Source organism: Pinus tabuliformis, chromosome 1_1 (genome assembly GCF_031772625.1).
Source record: "Pinus tabuliformis cultivar Carrire ecotype Pingquan chromosome 1_1, CPIR1, whole genome shotgun sequence".
Taxonomy (NCBI): Eukaryota; Viridiplantae; Streptophyta; class Pinopsida; order Pinales; family Pinaceae; genus Pinus; species Pinus tabuliformis.
In genome coordinates, this window is record NC_142297.1 from 444103485 (window position 1) to 444120897 (window position 17413).

Sequence of the window (17413 nt, forward strand, 5' to 3'; positions counted from 1 at the left end):
CGCATTTCTTGCACTTTCCACACACCCTCACTATCCCTTCGCACTCCACACAATGAAAACATTCACCACCCCTCCACACTTCGCATTTCTTACACTTTCCACACACCCTTTCTCCTTCCTTCGCATATTTGTTCAACCCCCCAAACCTACCTTAGTTGTTTAACCTTCAATGCCAAGATTCACAATTACCATCACAATGGCTAGTTCATCAATTCCAACATAATGCACATTATGCACGGTGAAAACTTTTTACCCGCAATAAAAGTTATATCCGCAACTTAGTGCAACTAGATAAATGGACGAAGTTATACGAAGATGGCTTTCATTATGCACAATACAAAAGTGTGGACAAAAGCTATGTGAAGGTGGCTTTTATTGTGCAGAATATGGAGATGCAAAAGCGTAAATAACAACACATTGCGGAAATGTGGGCATTCTCAAATAATAAGAAAATGTGAGCCCCGTAGAAATAAGCATGGTAACGATAGAAGCAAGGACCTCGTTGTGTTGCAACTATTAACCTTTTTAAAAATGGAAATGAATCAAAATATTAAGATATAAACATTAATACTTTTACACTTTGAAACACTATTTATTGTTATCAACAATTATTTAAAGGATTTTTTTATTGTAAGTTAATATATTTAAAATGAAAATAGATTTATTGCATGGATAGAAACAAAATACTCATCAAACAAGGATTTTTTTTAATCAATATATATAGAGAAAGAGGTGTGATGGAACTCTAATTCTACCATGTTTTAACTATTTTTCTAGTATAATTTTTAGTCCATTTTATCCAAAATCTAATAGAAACTTGTTAAAATCACAAATTTAAGCCCCAAACATTTTTCAAAATACTAATTTCATTTATATATTAAAAAACACATTTTAAATAAACCATAATAACACTCAAAATTATATTACCTAACATTCAAAATTATATCACTGAATTCCAATTAAACAAAAAGCAAACTAGCACAACTTACTTTAATCTATAAAATTTAAAAATATTAAATTCTAATTTTAAATTATTTTAATCTCTCTTCATATTTAATAAATCTACTTTCCAAATTTATTTATAATAATGTAAATAGTAATAATAAAGATCTTTTTGAATAAAATTTGTCACACTCAAAAGGTAATAAGGCAGGTATAAATTCTACACAATTTTACTAAGAATATTAATTTGTTAGATGTAAGACTTTTGTGATCTATATTGTAGATAAATGCCTTTCCAGATTAATCACATCATTAGGATTAATTACTAATGTGGTTGGTTCATCCTTAGGATAAGGTGAAAAAATCAATTGATCTTAAGGAATAAATAACATGAATGCATCAATGCCCGGAGTTCTACTTATAATTAAATATATTTAATTATAAGTAGAACTCCTGGCAATGATGCATCCATGCTATTTATTCCTTAAAATCAATAATGCATCCATGCTATTTATTCTTTAAGATTGATTGTTTTTTTCACCTTGTCCTAAGGATGAAGTTAGTTGACTGGAAACAAGTTAGTTGGTTCAAACCGTCCACCAAATTTTAATGATGTGATTAATTTGGAAAGACAATTATTTACAATATTAATTTATCTTATAATTAATTCTATTTTAAAAAAAGCCTGACTTTTAAAAGTATAAAGTATGTTTAAAAAAAAAAAAAAATTCCACTATAATAAATATTGTTCGGAAAAAAAATAACATATACGAAACCCCTTGAAAAAAAATGTTGACTTTTTTTTAATAAATATTATATATTTTTTAATGAAATAAATATCTTTAAAAAAATACAAGTGTAAATAATTATTGTAAGAAATGTCTACGTAATAATATAATATTGGAGATTTTTTTTAAATAATAATTAAAAATCAAAATACAATTAAAAGAATAATTATGTTGATTTCAATCGAGATGCAGTAAAGATTATCATTAATTATATATTTGAAATGTGATAGCGTAGTTGAGACAGAGTCAATTAAGTCCTTTGGAAGGTGTGAGTGGTTGAGACATATAGTATTCTAAGTTTAAACCAAAAAAATAAATTATAAGTTCACCAAATTCAGCTTTTAACACTATTTCATTAAAATTAAATATTAATTAAAAATAACGCATACCCAAAATTAGAATTAACAGAAGTATTTAAATATTAATCATTACGTACCGCCTGTTATCTCGAGTGTTTAGTATTTAAGTCGTTTTATATTTTTAATGTTTTTGTAGACCCCTGTGAGCTAGTCAAATTTGATTCTAAGGCAAAAGAGGCCATTCGTGCCTGACGTGCAAAAAAAAACACGGCTGTAGTTCGTGTTTGGTGTATGCAGCTCTGAGTTGTTGAACTCCCACAATAAAATGATTTACAACGTCTCTCTCATTTCCTCCCTTCACAATATATATATAGAAAAGCTTCTGCTCCGATACAAATCAATACAGAGGAAGAATACTCCTGCAGAATTGGATTTGAAGGATATCAGAGCTAAATTTCTTCTGCGACGAGGCACCATCTCCCTGCTAGAGGTAGGCCAGTGTTAGTACTCTTATAAGAATAGGTTGAGCTTGAACTTTATACATATAATTTTGTCAATTGGATTGTTGCTGTGCCATTTTTTCTGAGTTGGCTTTTGGGCTATATTTGTGGGTAAATATATTATTTTGATGATTTATGGTTTTCTGAATCAGCATTTAGAGTTTTATCTAAGGGATTTTGGAAATTTGTAGTTGATTCTGAGACATGTAGAATTTTGTTTGTTGGTTTGTTTGTGTTTTCAGTCGTTCTGAATTGGGTTTCACGGTACATTTCTGTGGAAAAGTAATTTTGCAGAACTCGTATTTTTTTAGAATTCAGCTTTTACTTTGTCAACTGTGTTGTGGCTCTGTTACAATTACAGTATTTTGGAAATTGTATTGTGGCTCTGTTACAATTACAGTATTTTGGAAATTGTATTTTGGGGTGTAGTTAGAAGAGAGCTGCTTTGTGAAGTTGGAGGATTTTGTCATTTGCACTGTTGTTTGTTTTTCTATTGTATTTTCATGACTTTTATTAAGCCTCTCACCCTCTTTGAGTTGTTTTGTTGGATTCTTTTGGGTGCGTGATTTGGAGAGAACCCCTAGGTCATCAAGACAGATATGAGAAAAATTGTAAATGAATAGACAAAATGGATAGACTTTGTTGATTAAAAATATTTAAACAGAGAGTATTGACCTCCGTAGCCATAGTGAGAAGATGGGTACCTAATAAGCATGAATTTATGTGACAGCTTTAAGTTTTACCAGTTCAAAAATTTATGTCACAGCTTTAAGTTTTGCCAGTTCAAAAAAAATGCACTAAGCTAGGAATTTTTTATATGGTGTTTCGAGGAACTGCATTTTTGGGTCTTTCTTCGTTTTACATTATTATAAATATGGTGAAAGACACTGCTGCTTTTAACAGAATTGTTTTCTCAGTTCTGAGAGTTTTTCATGAATCGGACATATTTTATCTTGAATGTATATTGTGAATTCTAATGTCTCTTTTGGGGGAAAAATACTCAATATCAATTTTGAAACTGTGTTCTAGGATCTTGTTCCAAGAAGTTACATCATTTGACTTATGGCCACCAACAAAATTGTGAGAGATGAGAGGAGTGGTGCTGATGTCGTCTATGGGGCTGAGATGTGTTACAAGAAATCTTTGGAGCTTTTGGCAGAAATGGACCTCCCCAATGGGTTACTTCCTCTGAAGGACCTCGACGAATGTGGCTATATAAGGGAAACTGGCTTCGTGTGGCTTAAACAAAAGAAGCCGGTTGAATATTACAACAAGAAAATTAAAAGAATAGTTGTCTATGGTGCTGAAATTACTGCATATGTTGAAAAACATAAGATGAAGAAGATGACTGGTGTGAGGTGCAAAGAACTTTTCATGTGGATAAACCTTACTGAGATGAGTATTGCTGATGCCTCGAGCCAGAAGATCTATTTCAAGAGTTCTTTTGGAGTCGGCAAATCATTTCCTATCAAGGCCTTCGAGCTGGAAGATGACAAAGAATAGAAGGGAATTTTTAATTTTCGTTTTCTTTTAGAAGCCTCAAGGCATGCTATTACAACAGATTGTGTGTATTGGCACTAGATAACTTTCATGGAAAGATTAGTATTTACTATCCTATTTATTTAAGCCCAATCTTTTATTGTGTGGACCAGTTCCTTTCCTATTTTATTATGTTTTGCATATATATCTAATGTGAGTTAAAGGGTGATCTTTTCAATGCTATTTTGATGGCCTAATTTTATGTGATCTACGGTAATAGTTTTACAAAAGCAATTGGTTCAAACCAGCATGACCTGAAGATATGCAGTCTTTTCTATAGTCTACCTCTTCAAATAATCTTTTCGTAAAAACAATTGATTTTGATGCATGTAAAAGTGGGAAGTTGTAAGGCGCACATGTTCCAACACCTAACATGGTTTTGCTTCTGGTAATCTTGATACAGATTTAACACAACCTAACTTCAAAGAATTTGAATTTACTATTTTGTCTTTCTATCACTGTCAGTCTGTAATTATCATGCTAGATATACTTTCAGAAGTTTTCAAGGATGAATGCTGTTTTACATTCAATAGACAGTAGTATGCTTTGTTGTGTGTTATGAATATAATGTGATGATTGTGCCAAGCAGAATGTTTCTTTTTCTTATATGAATAATAAACACTGATTTGATGAAAGCAAGTTGACTCGAAAAATGGATAGAAACTATAAGGTGCAAAACTTGCAAGACAGATATAAGGTACCAAATATTCTTATGTGACAAATCTGAAAGGTTAATTGACTCAAATATTTGAATGATGTTCATGCAAATCAAATTATTCTGTCATGCTCTTAGACTTGTATTGTCCATAAAATGTTAGAAAAATTTATCATACTTCAGAAGTCCCAATCTCACGGACCTTACCAATTTTGAGATACTAGTTATTGGAGATTAAGACCGGTAGCTTTTGCATACTGTAGGTAATAGTAAGTTACTTTTGTAATTTACAACTGGAATGAATTGATGCTTGAGAGTTCTGCTATTTCAGGATTTAGATATTTGATGATAATTAATTGGTGTGGATCTTGATGTGCCCTGAGAAATACAAGAAAACTTCAGTTTGCCTTTGTTACACTTATTGGATTAGGTCATAAGAAATAAGTCACAACTCTGTATCTCTAGAGGTATGTATTTGAGAGATTTATACATGGGGTTGAGTAATCTTAATCCTTTTCCATAGTATGTAGAAGTATACAAAACTAAAGAAAAAATACGTTTAGTCCCAAGCGTAAATAGTTGATTATTCGCTAAAGCAATTTGAAGACTCTCTCCTTAGTAAGCAACAAGCATCATAATGTTGGTCCACAATAATTTTCAGTGAGTATATGATTTCTCGTATATTACTTCCACTCAATGTTCTCAGTCTTAAGATTCAAGTTTGTTAGATTAAAAATGGCTCTACGGGACTGATAATACAAATGTAATGCTCCTCATGGCCTGCCTATATATTATACTGTAAATTAATCATAATCATACACGTAAATGCAACCGTTCAACAATATCAAATGCTCTAGTGTTAAATGTAAAAACAGAATGGAAAAGAGTACATTGGATAATTTCATAAGAAAAGGATCACTGTAAAGGGTACAATTATCCTTTCCACTGTAGCTAAACTCTAGACTGCTACCATGTTATTTCATACTTCGATTGTGCAGCCAGTGCAATCTTCAGTCGAGTCCTAACATCTAATCCTTAGACGAGTCTTGCACATGTAAATCTTTTATGAATCCCTGTTAAAATCCCTGACTACCCTACCCACCAAGAGTATCCTAAGGCAATTCATTTAAAAATGTCCACACTCGTGACTATTTGCAATTTCGGGTAACCTCATAGTGTCTTGGCACAATTCGTATTGAAACTTCTCTCCTTTTCTTTTTCTCTTTTCTGAAATTTCCATACAAGTCCCCAGTTTGTTACAGGACTTCCAAAATCCGATACTTCCATGATAGAAAGGGAAGCTTAAGCCACACAGAAACCAAAGTAAGATTTTCCAATTACAGGTCAAATTCATTCTAATGAGTCAACTATAACCCTGCAGTGTCATAAAGAATGGCCTTGCTACCTGGGATTTGAATTTCGGGCAACGGGGAGGTGATAAGCAGGCCTGAAACACCTCACCTGTGGTTTCTTGTTCCTTATGTATTTATTCTCTAATTCAAGCCCGCACTGCATATTCCTTTCTTGTTCCTTATGTATTTATCCTCTAATTCAAGCCCGCACTGCATATTCCTTATGTATTTATCCTCCAATTCAAACACTCATTGCCTAAAGGTAAATAGTGAGGAGGAAGCTGATCTTATTTATTACGAGATTAAATTTAAGAGAACTTTTATTCAGAGTTTGTGAACGTCTACAAGCGAGGGTAGCAGGGTGTTTCCCGAAGGAAATAAAATTTCGATACGTACAATGGAACAGAAATCCGCGGCATGAAAATAGAATCGTTTAAATCCGAATCAATCTAAACCTAAACAATAACCCAGAAAAAACATTATTTGAAAGCAGTTAAATTTCATACCGATTTCATTGTTATAAAAATTGCAGAGGAAAATATTTAAAAAATCAGATCCATCGAGGTAACATTATCAGTAAAGCAAGAAAGCTGAGGTTAAGGATAAAAGACATGTGAGACTACTTGTACATCAATTCCAAACAACAAAATTCCAGAGCCTGGAATTGTTGATAGAGTAAAACAATTAAATCTCGTCTCATTCCGCGGCTAGGATTTACCTGCTGCCATTGATAGAGTAAAACAATTAAATCTCGTCTCATTCCGCGGCTAGGGTTTACCTGCTGCCACCCTCTGACCCTGTCGTCACCTGTCGCGGTCATCTGCCGTTGGCACGGAGGAGCCTAAGCTTTTCTCTATGCCATGGCTATCCCTGCGGCTTCGTTGGGAACCACTGACGGAATCCTGTGCGACCCCATAATTTCAAAGACAGTCCATCAACTCGTCTCAACCGAGAGGCGAACCCAACCTCTGTTGTCAGATTTATGAAGAAGCCAAAGCGAGACATTTTGAAAACGTAGCCAGGTTTGGAATTTCAAATCACCCGACGGTTTTCACACCTCCCTCACAGTTTCAAGGAAAGATCTCACAGAGTTTAGGTTTTACAAATGTTTTAGTTGTATTAGACGAGCAATTTACTGCTAATTTGCCCGTCAAAATCCATCCCTCTGCTCGGGCCTCCCGTCAAAATCCATCCCTCTGCTCGGGCCTCCTCGTCCGACCATAGAGACCCTCTCAAAACACGCCTTCATAAATGAATTCACCAGAGTATGGCCCAACCCTTTCTCAACAGATCAACGAATAGCCGATTCTCGGAAGCCCTGTCGCATTGCTAAGGCTACCATGTTTTCCTCTCACTTCAAATGTAATTTAGATTTATCTGCTTTTCACTTCAAATGTAATTTACATTTATCTGCTTTTCACTTCAAATGTAATTTACATTTATTTGTTAATGGGATAGTTTAATTTTTTTTAATCAGTGGTTTTTATTTTCAACTCTTTTTTAAGATTTTGAATTTGATACTTAGTGACGAAACCTCACAAAAATTAATTGATGTACAATTTAGGTTTAGATTTTGGGTTCACTTCTATCGTTTATTAGGGTTTTTTAACAGATTTTCTTAAAATTTATAAAATTATTATAGGGAAATTCATAAGAATAGCAAAACCAAAGAGACTTTAATATTCTTGACCTTTATATATATGTGGAAGTAATTTTGGATAAGCAAAAGCTTCACAAAGGCCATTTTACTTTGTCTAAATGTATTATGAATATGGGTATTTTTGTAAGAACTATAAAAAATAATAAATTCTACAAATAAAATAGAGCTATTTGTCAAAAGTATGACAACAAAACAAATCTATTTGTCAAAAGTATGACAGCAGCTTGGTATGTGATTCCTAAGAAAAGTTGTTAGTTCAACAAAAAACATATAAAACCAATTGACAATCTCACAATCAACGATCACCTCCATCCCTAGTGAATTTGGAGAAACCTAATAACGAGGGTCGGGAGTTTTAGAGTCAAGTTCTAAAAAGAGGTCTTCTCTCCAACAAGGTCCCAAGGAAAGAAGGGGTTGCAAGTCAATTGACAGAAATTCTCATAGCAACAAAAATCAATAATGAAACATAGTAATGACCATCGAGAACATAGGAAAGGGAACAAAACACACATCAAACATTCCCACAACAACCAAAACCCCAACCCAGGGAAGGGACAAAATGCTTCACACAAGTAAACTCTAAAGTATTTACAAAAAAAATGCAAACTAGTGAAAATGATACAAAAATAGCTTTAGTCATCCATGTCTCTACTTCACTAACAAGGCGATGTTCTTGGACCTCATCTTTGCTCACCTAAAAAAAGAAACTTACCAAACAAATGGAAAAAAAGTAAAAAAATAATAGCCCTAAGAGTCTAGCAATTAGTCTTTCATACAAGGCTATGTGAGAGTGTTTCCCTTCATTGTAAAAAGTTTTCTCATCAAATAAAATACATAAAATACATAATTTATAATAGCAAATTAGCATATATTGCTTTTATTGTTATTTAAGTAACCAATTCATCAAAATATACTCATGTTACTATGGGAAGGCAATAAGGAAACTCAAACTTTAACCCACCCCAAATCTTCCTTTTAGGCCGGGTCAATCTCCAAAAGAAAAGTCTTATAGAAATTTTGTAAGCTTTGTTATCTAAATATAGTCAATACTTTAACAAATACAATATTCTTTTTAATTTAATTAAAAAAACATCATGGTGACAAAGCTAGCATATGTTTGATTGCGCTGGTCACATCAAACATTATAAACCAATAAAATAAATACACTCACAAAGTTAGTGATAATGGTAGAACTACAAGCATAGGGACCACTATTAATTTATTAATTCGAAGAAATTTGTTTTCTAAACACAAAAAGAAAAAGAAAAAAATAATATCGATCACAACATATGCCCACTTTGCAAACCATAAATATATATCAACATGAAAAGAAATATAAAATATATATATGTCACTCATGTTTTTGATGTTTCATATTTGGATTTGATGAGTAAATGGCCATAAAAGCTAACCTATAAACACATAAATATATATTCAAAATGTAAAGAGTTATTTATTAAAGAAAATCTATATTAGTATGGAATTATTTACATATTTTTTTTTATTGAAAGGGGCTTAGATGCAAAGAATTATATCACTCCCTAAGTAGGTATTTAGTGGATTTGTGTGCTTAAGAATTATATCATAATGTTATGTTTAGGTATTTTTATGGTTGTTGTTGGGCCAATGGTTTGTGAGGAGAAAATGGAGGTCTTCACTTTTGGGGAAGGGGATCATCCCCACTAGTTGAACCGAAAGTGGAAGTGTGTTAGGCCAGAGGTGATCATTCGATATTTAGGTATCCTCTAGTTGACGTTTGTAGCTTGGTAAGGTACTTTTGCACAGTCCTAAGCATCTAGGCATGTAGAAGTCATCCAAGGTCTCCTTAGACATTTTTTGTAGTGTGAGTAAGTTGCTTTTGTAACTTAGCCTAAGTTTTGACTTAGGAAAGCACATAATTAATATGTTGGCTAATTGAACTAAAGTAAACTTAGGAAAAGTGAAATAATTACTTTTGTGATTATGTTTTAATCTCGACCCTTGATCTTAAGTGAGGTGAGATCTAATATTGGTTGTCAATCATTTTGGAGATTATGGTTAGGGATTAGCTCAATGTACAGTTAGAAAAACAAGGCTAAGAAGAGGGAGAAGACACACCATATAGTAGCACAAGATTAAGAGAGGCATCTCAATAAGAAGTGTGATACTCTAGTGTGTCGGGTCTAAGGAAGTGCAAAAATGGGGCTTAGAGATCCAAATCAGTGAAAGGGATCAAGGACTAATCTAAGGCCTTATCTACTAGATCAAATCCAAAGCAATTTAATTTTTATTTTCTCAATTGGACCATTATCCTAATATGGGAGCCCAAGAAAATTCTGATTTTTTTTAATGAATAGCTATTGGTTGGGAAAATATGTTTGTGTCATTGTGATCGAGATTGGCTTATGTGATTAGGACCCAAAGTGTTTGGCAATGGTAAACCCTTGGAGGAAGAGAGGGGGACCTTACTAATCAAGGTGTAAAAAGAATATAATTTTTTAGTTGATTATGCCAATTTCGAGATGGCATCAATTTTTATGAGGTTTGAGGACAGGTTGGTGGGCACTTAAAATTTCAATCCATAATAGGAGAGGATATCATTGGTTCTCATGGAGAATGATCTATGGGGTTTTGTAAACACCTAGGTTACATCTCCTTCAAATGCTACAACTTTGGTAGCCCACAAATTGGAAGATGTGAAATCCAAACATATCATCATGGATGGGGTGAAGGACCGTGTGATCCCTCAGATATCAAGGAAGATTAGTTCCCACAAGATGTGGATCACTTTGATGAACTGATGTCATAGTGATAATCAGAATCATAAAATGGTGTTGAGAGAAAAGGTTGAGAACACTAAGATGTATGAATAAAACGCTATTGCATCACATCTCACTAGGACTCAACAAGTTTAAGATGAGGTTGGAGTTGTTGGGGTAGTCTTAGATGAGAATCTTTGTAAGGATAGCCCCTAAATGGGTCTCAAAACCTGGGGCTACCTTCGTGACAAGTGTTGTAGCATGAGAGAAACTACCAGATTGGAACATACTATGGAATGAATTCACATAGAAGGAGATCTAGGAGAAATCATTGTCTAAATAATAGTACAAGAGTGGGATGATGAAAATATTTCTCTTTCTAGTCAGGAAACAAGGTGCAAAGGTTAGAGTAGCAAGGTGAGGTGTCAACCTCACAACCTAGGAAGAAGAAGAAGAAGGATTTTACTAAGGTCAAGTGTTTTTCCTATCATAAGATGGGACACGATGCTTCACAAGGTCCAAAGAGGAAAAAAGGGGGGAAAGGCATGCAATCAATCATAGTTGCACCAACGAAAGCTCAAAAGGAGTTTTCTATGAAGTTTATAATTTAGTTCTCACTTATTTCCTACCTTTCCTTAGGCACATTATCAATGGGTGTGTGTCTACTAGATAGTGAAGCCACACGACATATGATAAGGGTACATGAGTTATGTGACAACTTAATCAAGTGGGACTCAAAACTACATCTAGAGTTTGGAGTTGATTCCAAACATGCAATCAAGGGGGTTGGAGCAGTTATATTTCATCTTGAATCAAGAAATAGGTTGGAATTGAAGGATGTGTTATGGGTGATGAGCCCTGGAAATGCGTAACTATATGGGCTCATTTTGCCTATTATTCTCATTTAATCTACCATTCTCCATAGTTTTATGCATGCTTTTGAATATATTTATGTTAATTGAGTGAATGGGAATAGTCACTTTACCACAAAGTCTAATACGTGCTTATTGCAGATTTTTTGACATTTTTGGATCAAGATCAGGCATTTATGAGCAGATTGGCAGCCAAATTCGAAGAAACAAGGCTGAGGATTTATAGGAGGGGTGTCTCCTACACTAAATTACCCCTTCATCGAGTTCTCCACCCTCAGCTCAGAGTTCAACATCCCACCAAAGATGATTTCAAAGGGCAGCCAAGTAGGTGTAGTGAAGTGGCTATTAACTGCAGTTTTGGGCAGCCAAGCTCCTAAAGTTAAGGAGGACTGTTGGGAGTCCACGCTTGCATAAATAGGAAGGCTTCAAGCCTTAGTAGTTTAGCCATTTGATAGTCTATTTTTTCACTTTAGTGCAGCCCTGTAATCAACACATTTTCGAGCTTCTTCTTGCAGAAAGTTTTTGTGATGTAACTATTATTTTTTTTATCAATGAAGATGAATCTAGCTTTGAACTAGCTATAAGCTTTCTTAGGAGGCTGTAGCTCTTGGGGTTGGGCCCAACCCAAGTGCCTAGTACCTCCTTTGTGTACTTTTATGTGTTTTTACTGCATTCATAGAATAATTTCTGTTATATAGGTTAAATCTTGCTTTGTTACTTAGGTTGTTTTTGATGATTAAGATAGTTGTTCATGCTTCAGGTTGATTTGATAGTTTTATAATAGAAAAGATCCACAAAAAGGCTACCAAGCAGTCCTTGATCTCCTTTCTCCCTCCTTGGGACCATGAATTGAGACCAAGGCACACTTGCTGCCACAAAAACATTGTTTTTGCCTTCCAATGCAATTGCTAGTGTTAGATTTTGAGTTGGAAAAGTTGATATCAGTTGTGTTTTCATGCTTAGATATGTTCTTGCTTAGTTTCCATAGCTTTCTTGCATGATTTCCTGTCTATAAACTTCTGTTCATCACGTTTCTGGTTTTTAGGTCAGATTAGGTCAAAATAGATAAATCTCTGTTTTTTTAGTCTTTGCTTGGATCAGTTTTGGAAAGTAGTGTGCAGAACACCTGTAAGACACTCCAACCTATCCTTCCTCCATCATACAACCTACTCTAGTCCCTCACTCAAGATTTCTTTCCCTCATTCGCCACACTTTCCCAACTTGCCCTAATTTCTACATTTTTGTGCAACATTGCTTTCTTCATCCTTGAACAAATCCAACCATCTTCATCACTCCTGAGCTTCATTTACCAGGTCCTAGATCCCTTAACATCCCTATCCACCCTTCATTTCCACTTTCCCACCATTTTTCCACCATCAACCCTCTAAAAACCACTTTCGGCCTGTTCCTGTAGAACTTCCTGTAGAATTTCCTGTAGATCCCCTACAGCCTCTTGTAGAAGTTCACGCGAGCGATTTTTCAAGATCTGAGCATGGTGGAAATCTCTAGAAGGGTGCTAGGGACCCCTTAGGTCCTCTCCACACCTTCCCAACCTCCTGCAAACACCCACTCCATTTCCTTTCACCAATAAACCTCTGCACAGTAAAAAATAGTTAAAACACATGTATAATAATTCTGCATAAAATTGCTCAAAAATACAAAAAGATGATTTTTCCATATTTTCCTTCAGAAGTAGCTTAAACACATGCATTTTACCTTTTCAATAGTCAATGACATCCATTTCAGTAGCTTACATCTCTTTTCTTGCACAAGTAGGGTTAGTCGGTAAAACTAGGGTTTGTTAGGGTTTGTGTTTCCTTTCAGCTTTCATCTTCTTTCTGCAAGTAGAATAGCCTCTTTTGAGTTAGCTTTCGTCCATCATAGTTAAAATATTCTTCTAAGAACTCATAGAAGTTGGTTTAAGCTCCTAGTGAACTTGTGCCAGCTGATCAAGTGACAGCCTGCAGTAAGAGCTAGTACTTGTGCATATAGCATCGTCGCTTCCAAGTTTGTTACGAACTACCGGGTTGATAAAAGTAAAGTAGGGAGTCCTAGGAGTTGCATCATCATCACTGCAATACTAGAGCTCACCATATTTTTGGCGCCGTTGCCAGGGAAGCATCAGAGTATTTTGTGATTACTGCTTTTCTTCTATTTTCTACTGCAACCTTCTGCTAAGTAGTTTATTTCAGCAAGAGTAGAGTAGTTGTTTCATTTCAATTCTGCAATTTCAATTCTGCAAAAGTAGATTAGACCATTTCCCGCTTTCATTTCATTTCAGCAAGCATAGATTAGTATTTCCTGCTTTCATTTCAATTCTGCAATTTCATTTCAACAACATAGATTTTAGTTAGTTGCAATTTGTAGTTCAATTTATTTCAGTTTTTGCAGGTACAAGCAGAAAAAAGAAATAAAAATCACCCAAAAAAGATACTTCCTTTCATGCCTCGTAGGAACAGAGACAATTCAGGAAAATTCCTACCCAACACCCCCACCACATCATTGAGTCACCCTTCTCTCTTCTTTGGTGGCAGTGATCTAGAAGAACCTATAGGTGAACCTCCAGAGATATACGAAGATCTTATAACAGAAGAAGAGCAAGAAACCATTCCTCCTGAGACCATGGCTGAAAACAGAAATGGTAGAGGAAATGGGGAGAGAGTAGAAGGTGCCTTCCCATTCGAGAAACCAATGGGGACACAAAAATGAAAAACATAAGTCCCTCAGCCTTACCTCACTTCCATGGATTGACTACTAAAGACCCTGATACCTTCGTGTTTGAGTTTGCTGTCCTTTGTCGAACTTATGACTATGCAGAATACGATAAAAAGTTGAAACTCTTTCCTTCTACCCTCAAGGATGTAGCACTACGCTGGTTCATGGGGCTGCCTGGAAACAATATCACAACTTGGGCTCAGATGTAGCAAGCCTTTAACAACAAATACCGGGACTACTGTAGGTTAAAGGATACAAAAGAAGAAATATTTCGAATGACCATGGGAAGTGATGAATCTTTAGAAGACTATGAAAAGAGGTTTCAACTCAGTTATAAAAAGGCTAGGTGCACACTTGACCCTAAATCTCTGAAGTTGGTTCTGCTCAGAGGAGTCCCTGAAGACCTTCTAGATACCCTCCATTTGCTAGCCAGGGGAGACATCTACTAGCTACCTTATGATGACATAAAGACTGTGTTTAGAAACCATTCTAGGGCAGCCAGAAAGAGAGGTAGGGGAAGTCAACTCTTACCCAGTACCCCCTTATCTAGTTCATTCCTTAAAAACAAGTTTGCAAATCAGATGGAAGATTTCAAAAGTGAGATGAGATAGACCATTGCCATGAAAATGGATACCTTGCAAATCCAAAATAAGCAAGAGGAGGCTGAGAGGGCTTTGGCCATCTTTTGTCCCAGGTGCACCAGAAAGCATCCTAGGAACGAATGTCCATTACACTCTGTAGAAGTGTGTTTTGTCTGTGAAGAAGACCATCCTACAAATCAGTGCCCTTCCTTGCCCGGATTTAAAGCTATGTACCAAGGGGCTGAAGGAGCCACTGAACCACTCTACTTCATGAACCAAAGGAGGCCACATGGACCCAGACCTTACCAGCAGGGAATGCAAGGGACATCCCAGACTTATTACAACCCCAATCAAGCCACTTCCATGCCTTTTTGGGGTCCCCTTGCTCATCCTTCCTGGTCCACACCCCCTCCTTGGTCGTATCCTCCTTAATACCATACTCAACCAGCTGCTCACTCATTTCATTCTCACACTCAGCCACAACCTCAGTGGAATGCACCTCATCAGGGGTGGAGGCCCCAATACAACTCTCCTCCCGCTCTTTTGCCTCCACCACTTGCTCAACCACAACCATTACCTCCTGCTCCTCCAAGACAACCCCAAATACCTGCTCAACCGAACCCGAACCCTAATAACATACAGGCCTAGCAGGTATATACTCGAGAAACAACATGCCCTACCTATGTTGTGGAGATTCAGGAGATCAACCTACGATCTGGGAAGGTCCTCCCAGATAGCCAACCTCCTCCTAAGGAGGATGAGGAAGAGGAACAGGAAGGTGAACCCAAATCCATTCCACCTTTTCCTAAGAGACTAACTGGAACCACGCAACCAAACCCAGAAGAAATTGAACTTCTGGGAGAACTTTAACAGTTATGTGTGAAAATACCACTTCTCCAGGCCATAAAAGATGTACCAATCTACAACAAGTTGATTAAAGAGAAGTGTTTAGGCACCCAGGCAGGCGCAAGAGAGATGTGCCAACTATCAATGTCATAGGACAACTGTCTGACTTGATGTTGGGACAGGTAATCTGTCCAAAATATCTGGACCCTGGGGGTCCTATAGTCGATGTCCACATCGATGGCACCATAATCCCCCACACTTTTATTGATCTAGGGGTTGCCATTAACATAATGACCAGGGACACTATGCTCAAACTCAACCTTCAGAGTTCCCTAAGAAAGACCTCAACAGGACTGTAGTTGGCAGACTGCTCCACTATGACTCCTGAGGGGATTGTGGAAGATGTCATGGTCTCCATTGATTCCTAGGAGTACCCTGTTGACTTCTTGGTCCTTCAGCCAAAGGCAAAACTCACTGGGCATCCCCTCATCTTGGGAAGGCCTTGGTTAGCTACTGCAGATCCTTACATCAGTTGTTGAGCTGGGAGCATGACCATCAAGAATGGGCATATGTCCAAACAGCTAGTCCTATATCCTCCTACCCAACCTCTGCTAGAACATGACTTACCTCTCTGGTTGGAGTAGGCAGATGAGGATGAAGTCTACTCTGCACCATTGTGCACAATGGAAGCCAGCAGGGGAGGTCCTCAAACCGAGGATGATCTTATTGAGAATTTGATTCAAAATCCACCCCCCAGTGTGCTGCCATTAGAAGAGTTGGTGGAAGAAACCCAAGCCAGTGCTTTAGTTGATCTCTGTGTGGCTAATCTGACCTCTCTTTGAGTTAAGAATGTGGAATTTGGCCCTGAAAGAACCTTGAAGATCAACTCATCCCTATCCCCCTCTCAGGAGAAAGAGCTGTGTAGCTTATTGAATAGCCATTTTTGCTTGGAGCTATATGGAGATGAAAGGAGTCCACCCTTTAGTCTGTACCCATCACATTTACATTAAAGAGGATTGTAAACTAGTCAAGCAGCCTCAAAGGAGGATGAATCTATCCCTTAAGGACATTGTCAAAGAAGAACTGCAAAAGTTGCTGGATGCAGGATTCATCTACCCCATCTCTGATAGCGAGTGGGTTTCTCCTTTGGTGTTTGTGCCCAAGAAAAATAGGAAGTGGAGAATCTGTGTAGATTATCGAGAACTTAACAAAACCACCAAGAAGGACCATTTCCCTTTGCCTTTCATAGATCAAGTGTTAGTTGGCCTGGCAGGGAAGAAGTCCTTTTCCTTCCTAGATGGGTTTAGCGGGTATAATCAGATCCAAATCAGCCTGGAAGACTAAGATAAGACCACTTTCACTTGTCCATGGGGTACTTTTGCCTATCAGGTCCTTCCCTTTGGGTTATGCAATGCTCCTGCCACTTCCCAGAGAGCAGTACTGAGTATATTCGTTGAGTTGGTTCATGATTCAGTGGAAATCTATATGGATGACTTTACCCCTTATGGTTCTAACTTCCAAGAAGCTTTGACTAACCTGAGGAAAGTTTTAGCTAAGTGTATTGAAATGAACCTGTCCCTCAGTCCTGATAAATGTGAATTCCTAATGACTGAAGGGACTGTGCTAGGTCATACAATTTCTCAGCAAGGCTTACAGGTGGATCCCAACAATATTGCTATCATCCAAAGGGTCCCGCCTCCTCAAAAAGTAAGAGATGTTCGGAGTTTTCTAGGCTTAGCAGGATATTATAGAAGATTCATTAAAGATTTCACTAAGCTAACCTCTCCATTGTTTGGTCTTTTGGGAAAAGATGCTAAGTTCATATGGACTGACAACTGTCAAGAGGCTCTGGATGCTTTGAAAGGTAAGTTGATAACTGCTCCAATCTTGAGAGGTCCAAACTGGGCCCTACCTTTCCACATTCAC

At 36.6% G+C, this 17413-nt stretch overlaps 1 protein-coding gene and 1 long non-coding RNA gene across 2 annotated transcripts; one reads left to right on the plus strand and one right to left on the minus strand.

The window, feature by feature from the left end:
• Nucleotides 1-2272: 2272 nt before the first annotated feature.
• On the plus strand, nucleotides 2273-4180 carry LOC149213648 (DUF538 family protein (Protein of unknown function, DUF538)). The gene is made up of 2 exons (XM_089390779.1): nucleotides 2273-2519; nucleotides 3559-4180. Exon 2 carries the CDS (start codon nucleotides 3592-3594, stop codon nucleotides 4030-4032), a length of 441 nt encoding a protein of 146 aa, XP_089246905.1. The 5' UTR covers nucleotides 2273-2519; nucleotides 3559-3591; the 3' UTR covers nucleotides 4033-4180.
• A 2393-nt stretch (nucleotides 4181-6573) lies between these two features.
• On the minus strand, nucleotides 6574-7447 carry LOC149213649 (uncharacterized). Its single transcript, XR_016250348.1, has 2 exons — nucleotides 7282-7447; nucleotides 6574-7250 (listed from the first exon to the last, which is right to left on the minus strand). It is a non-coding gene; the product is annotated as an uncharacterized LOC149213649 (long non-coding RNA).
• Nucleotides 7448-17413: the final 9966 nt, after the last annotated feature.

What these genes read in the sequence shown, in the direction of transcription:
- LOC149213648 (XM_089390779.1), top strand. Translation starts at nt 3,592, where the DNA reads ATGGCCACCAACAAAATTGTGAGAGATGAGAGGAGTGGTGCTGATGTC.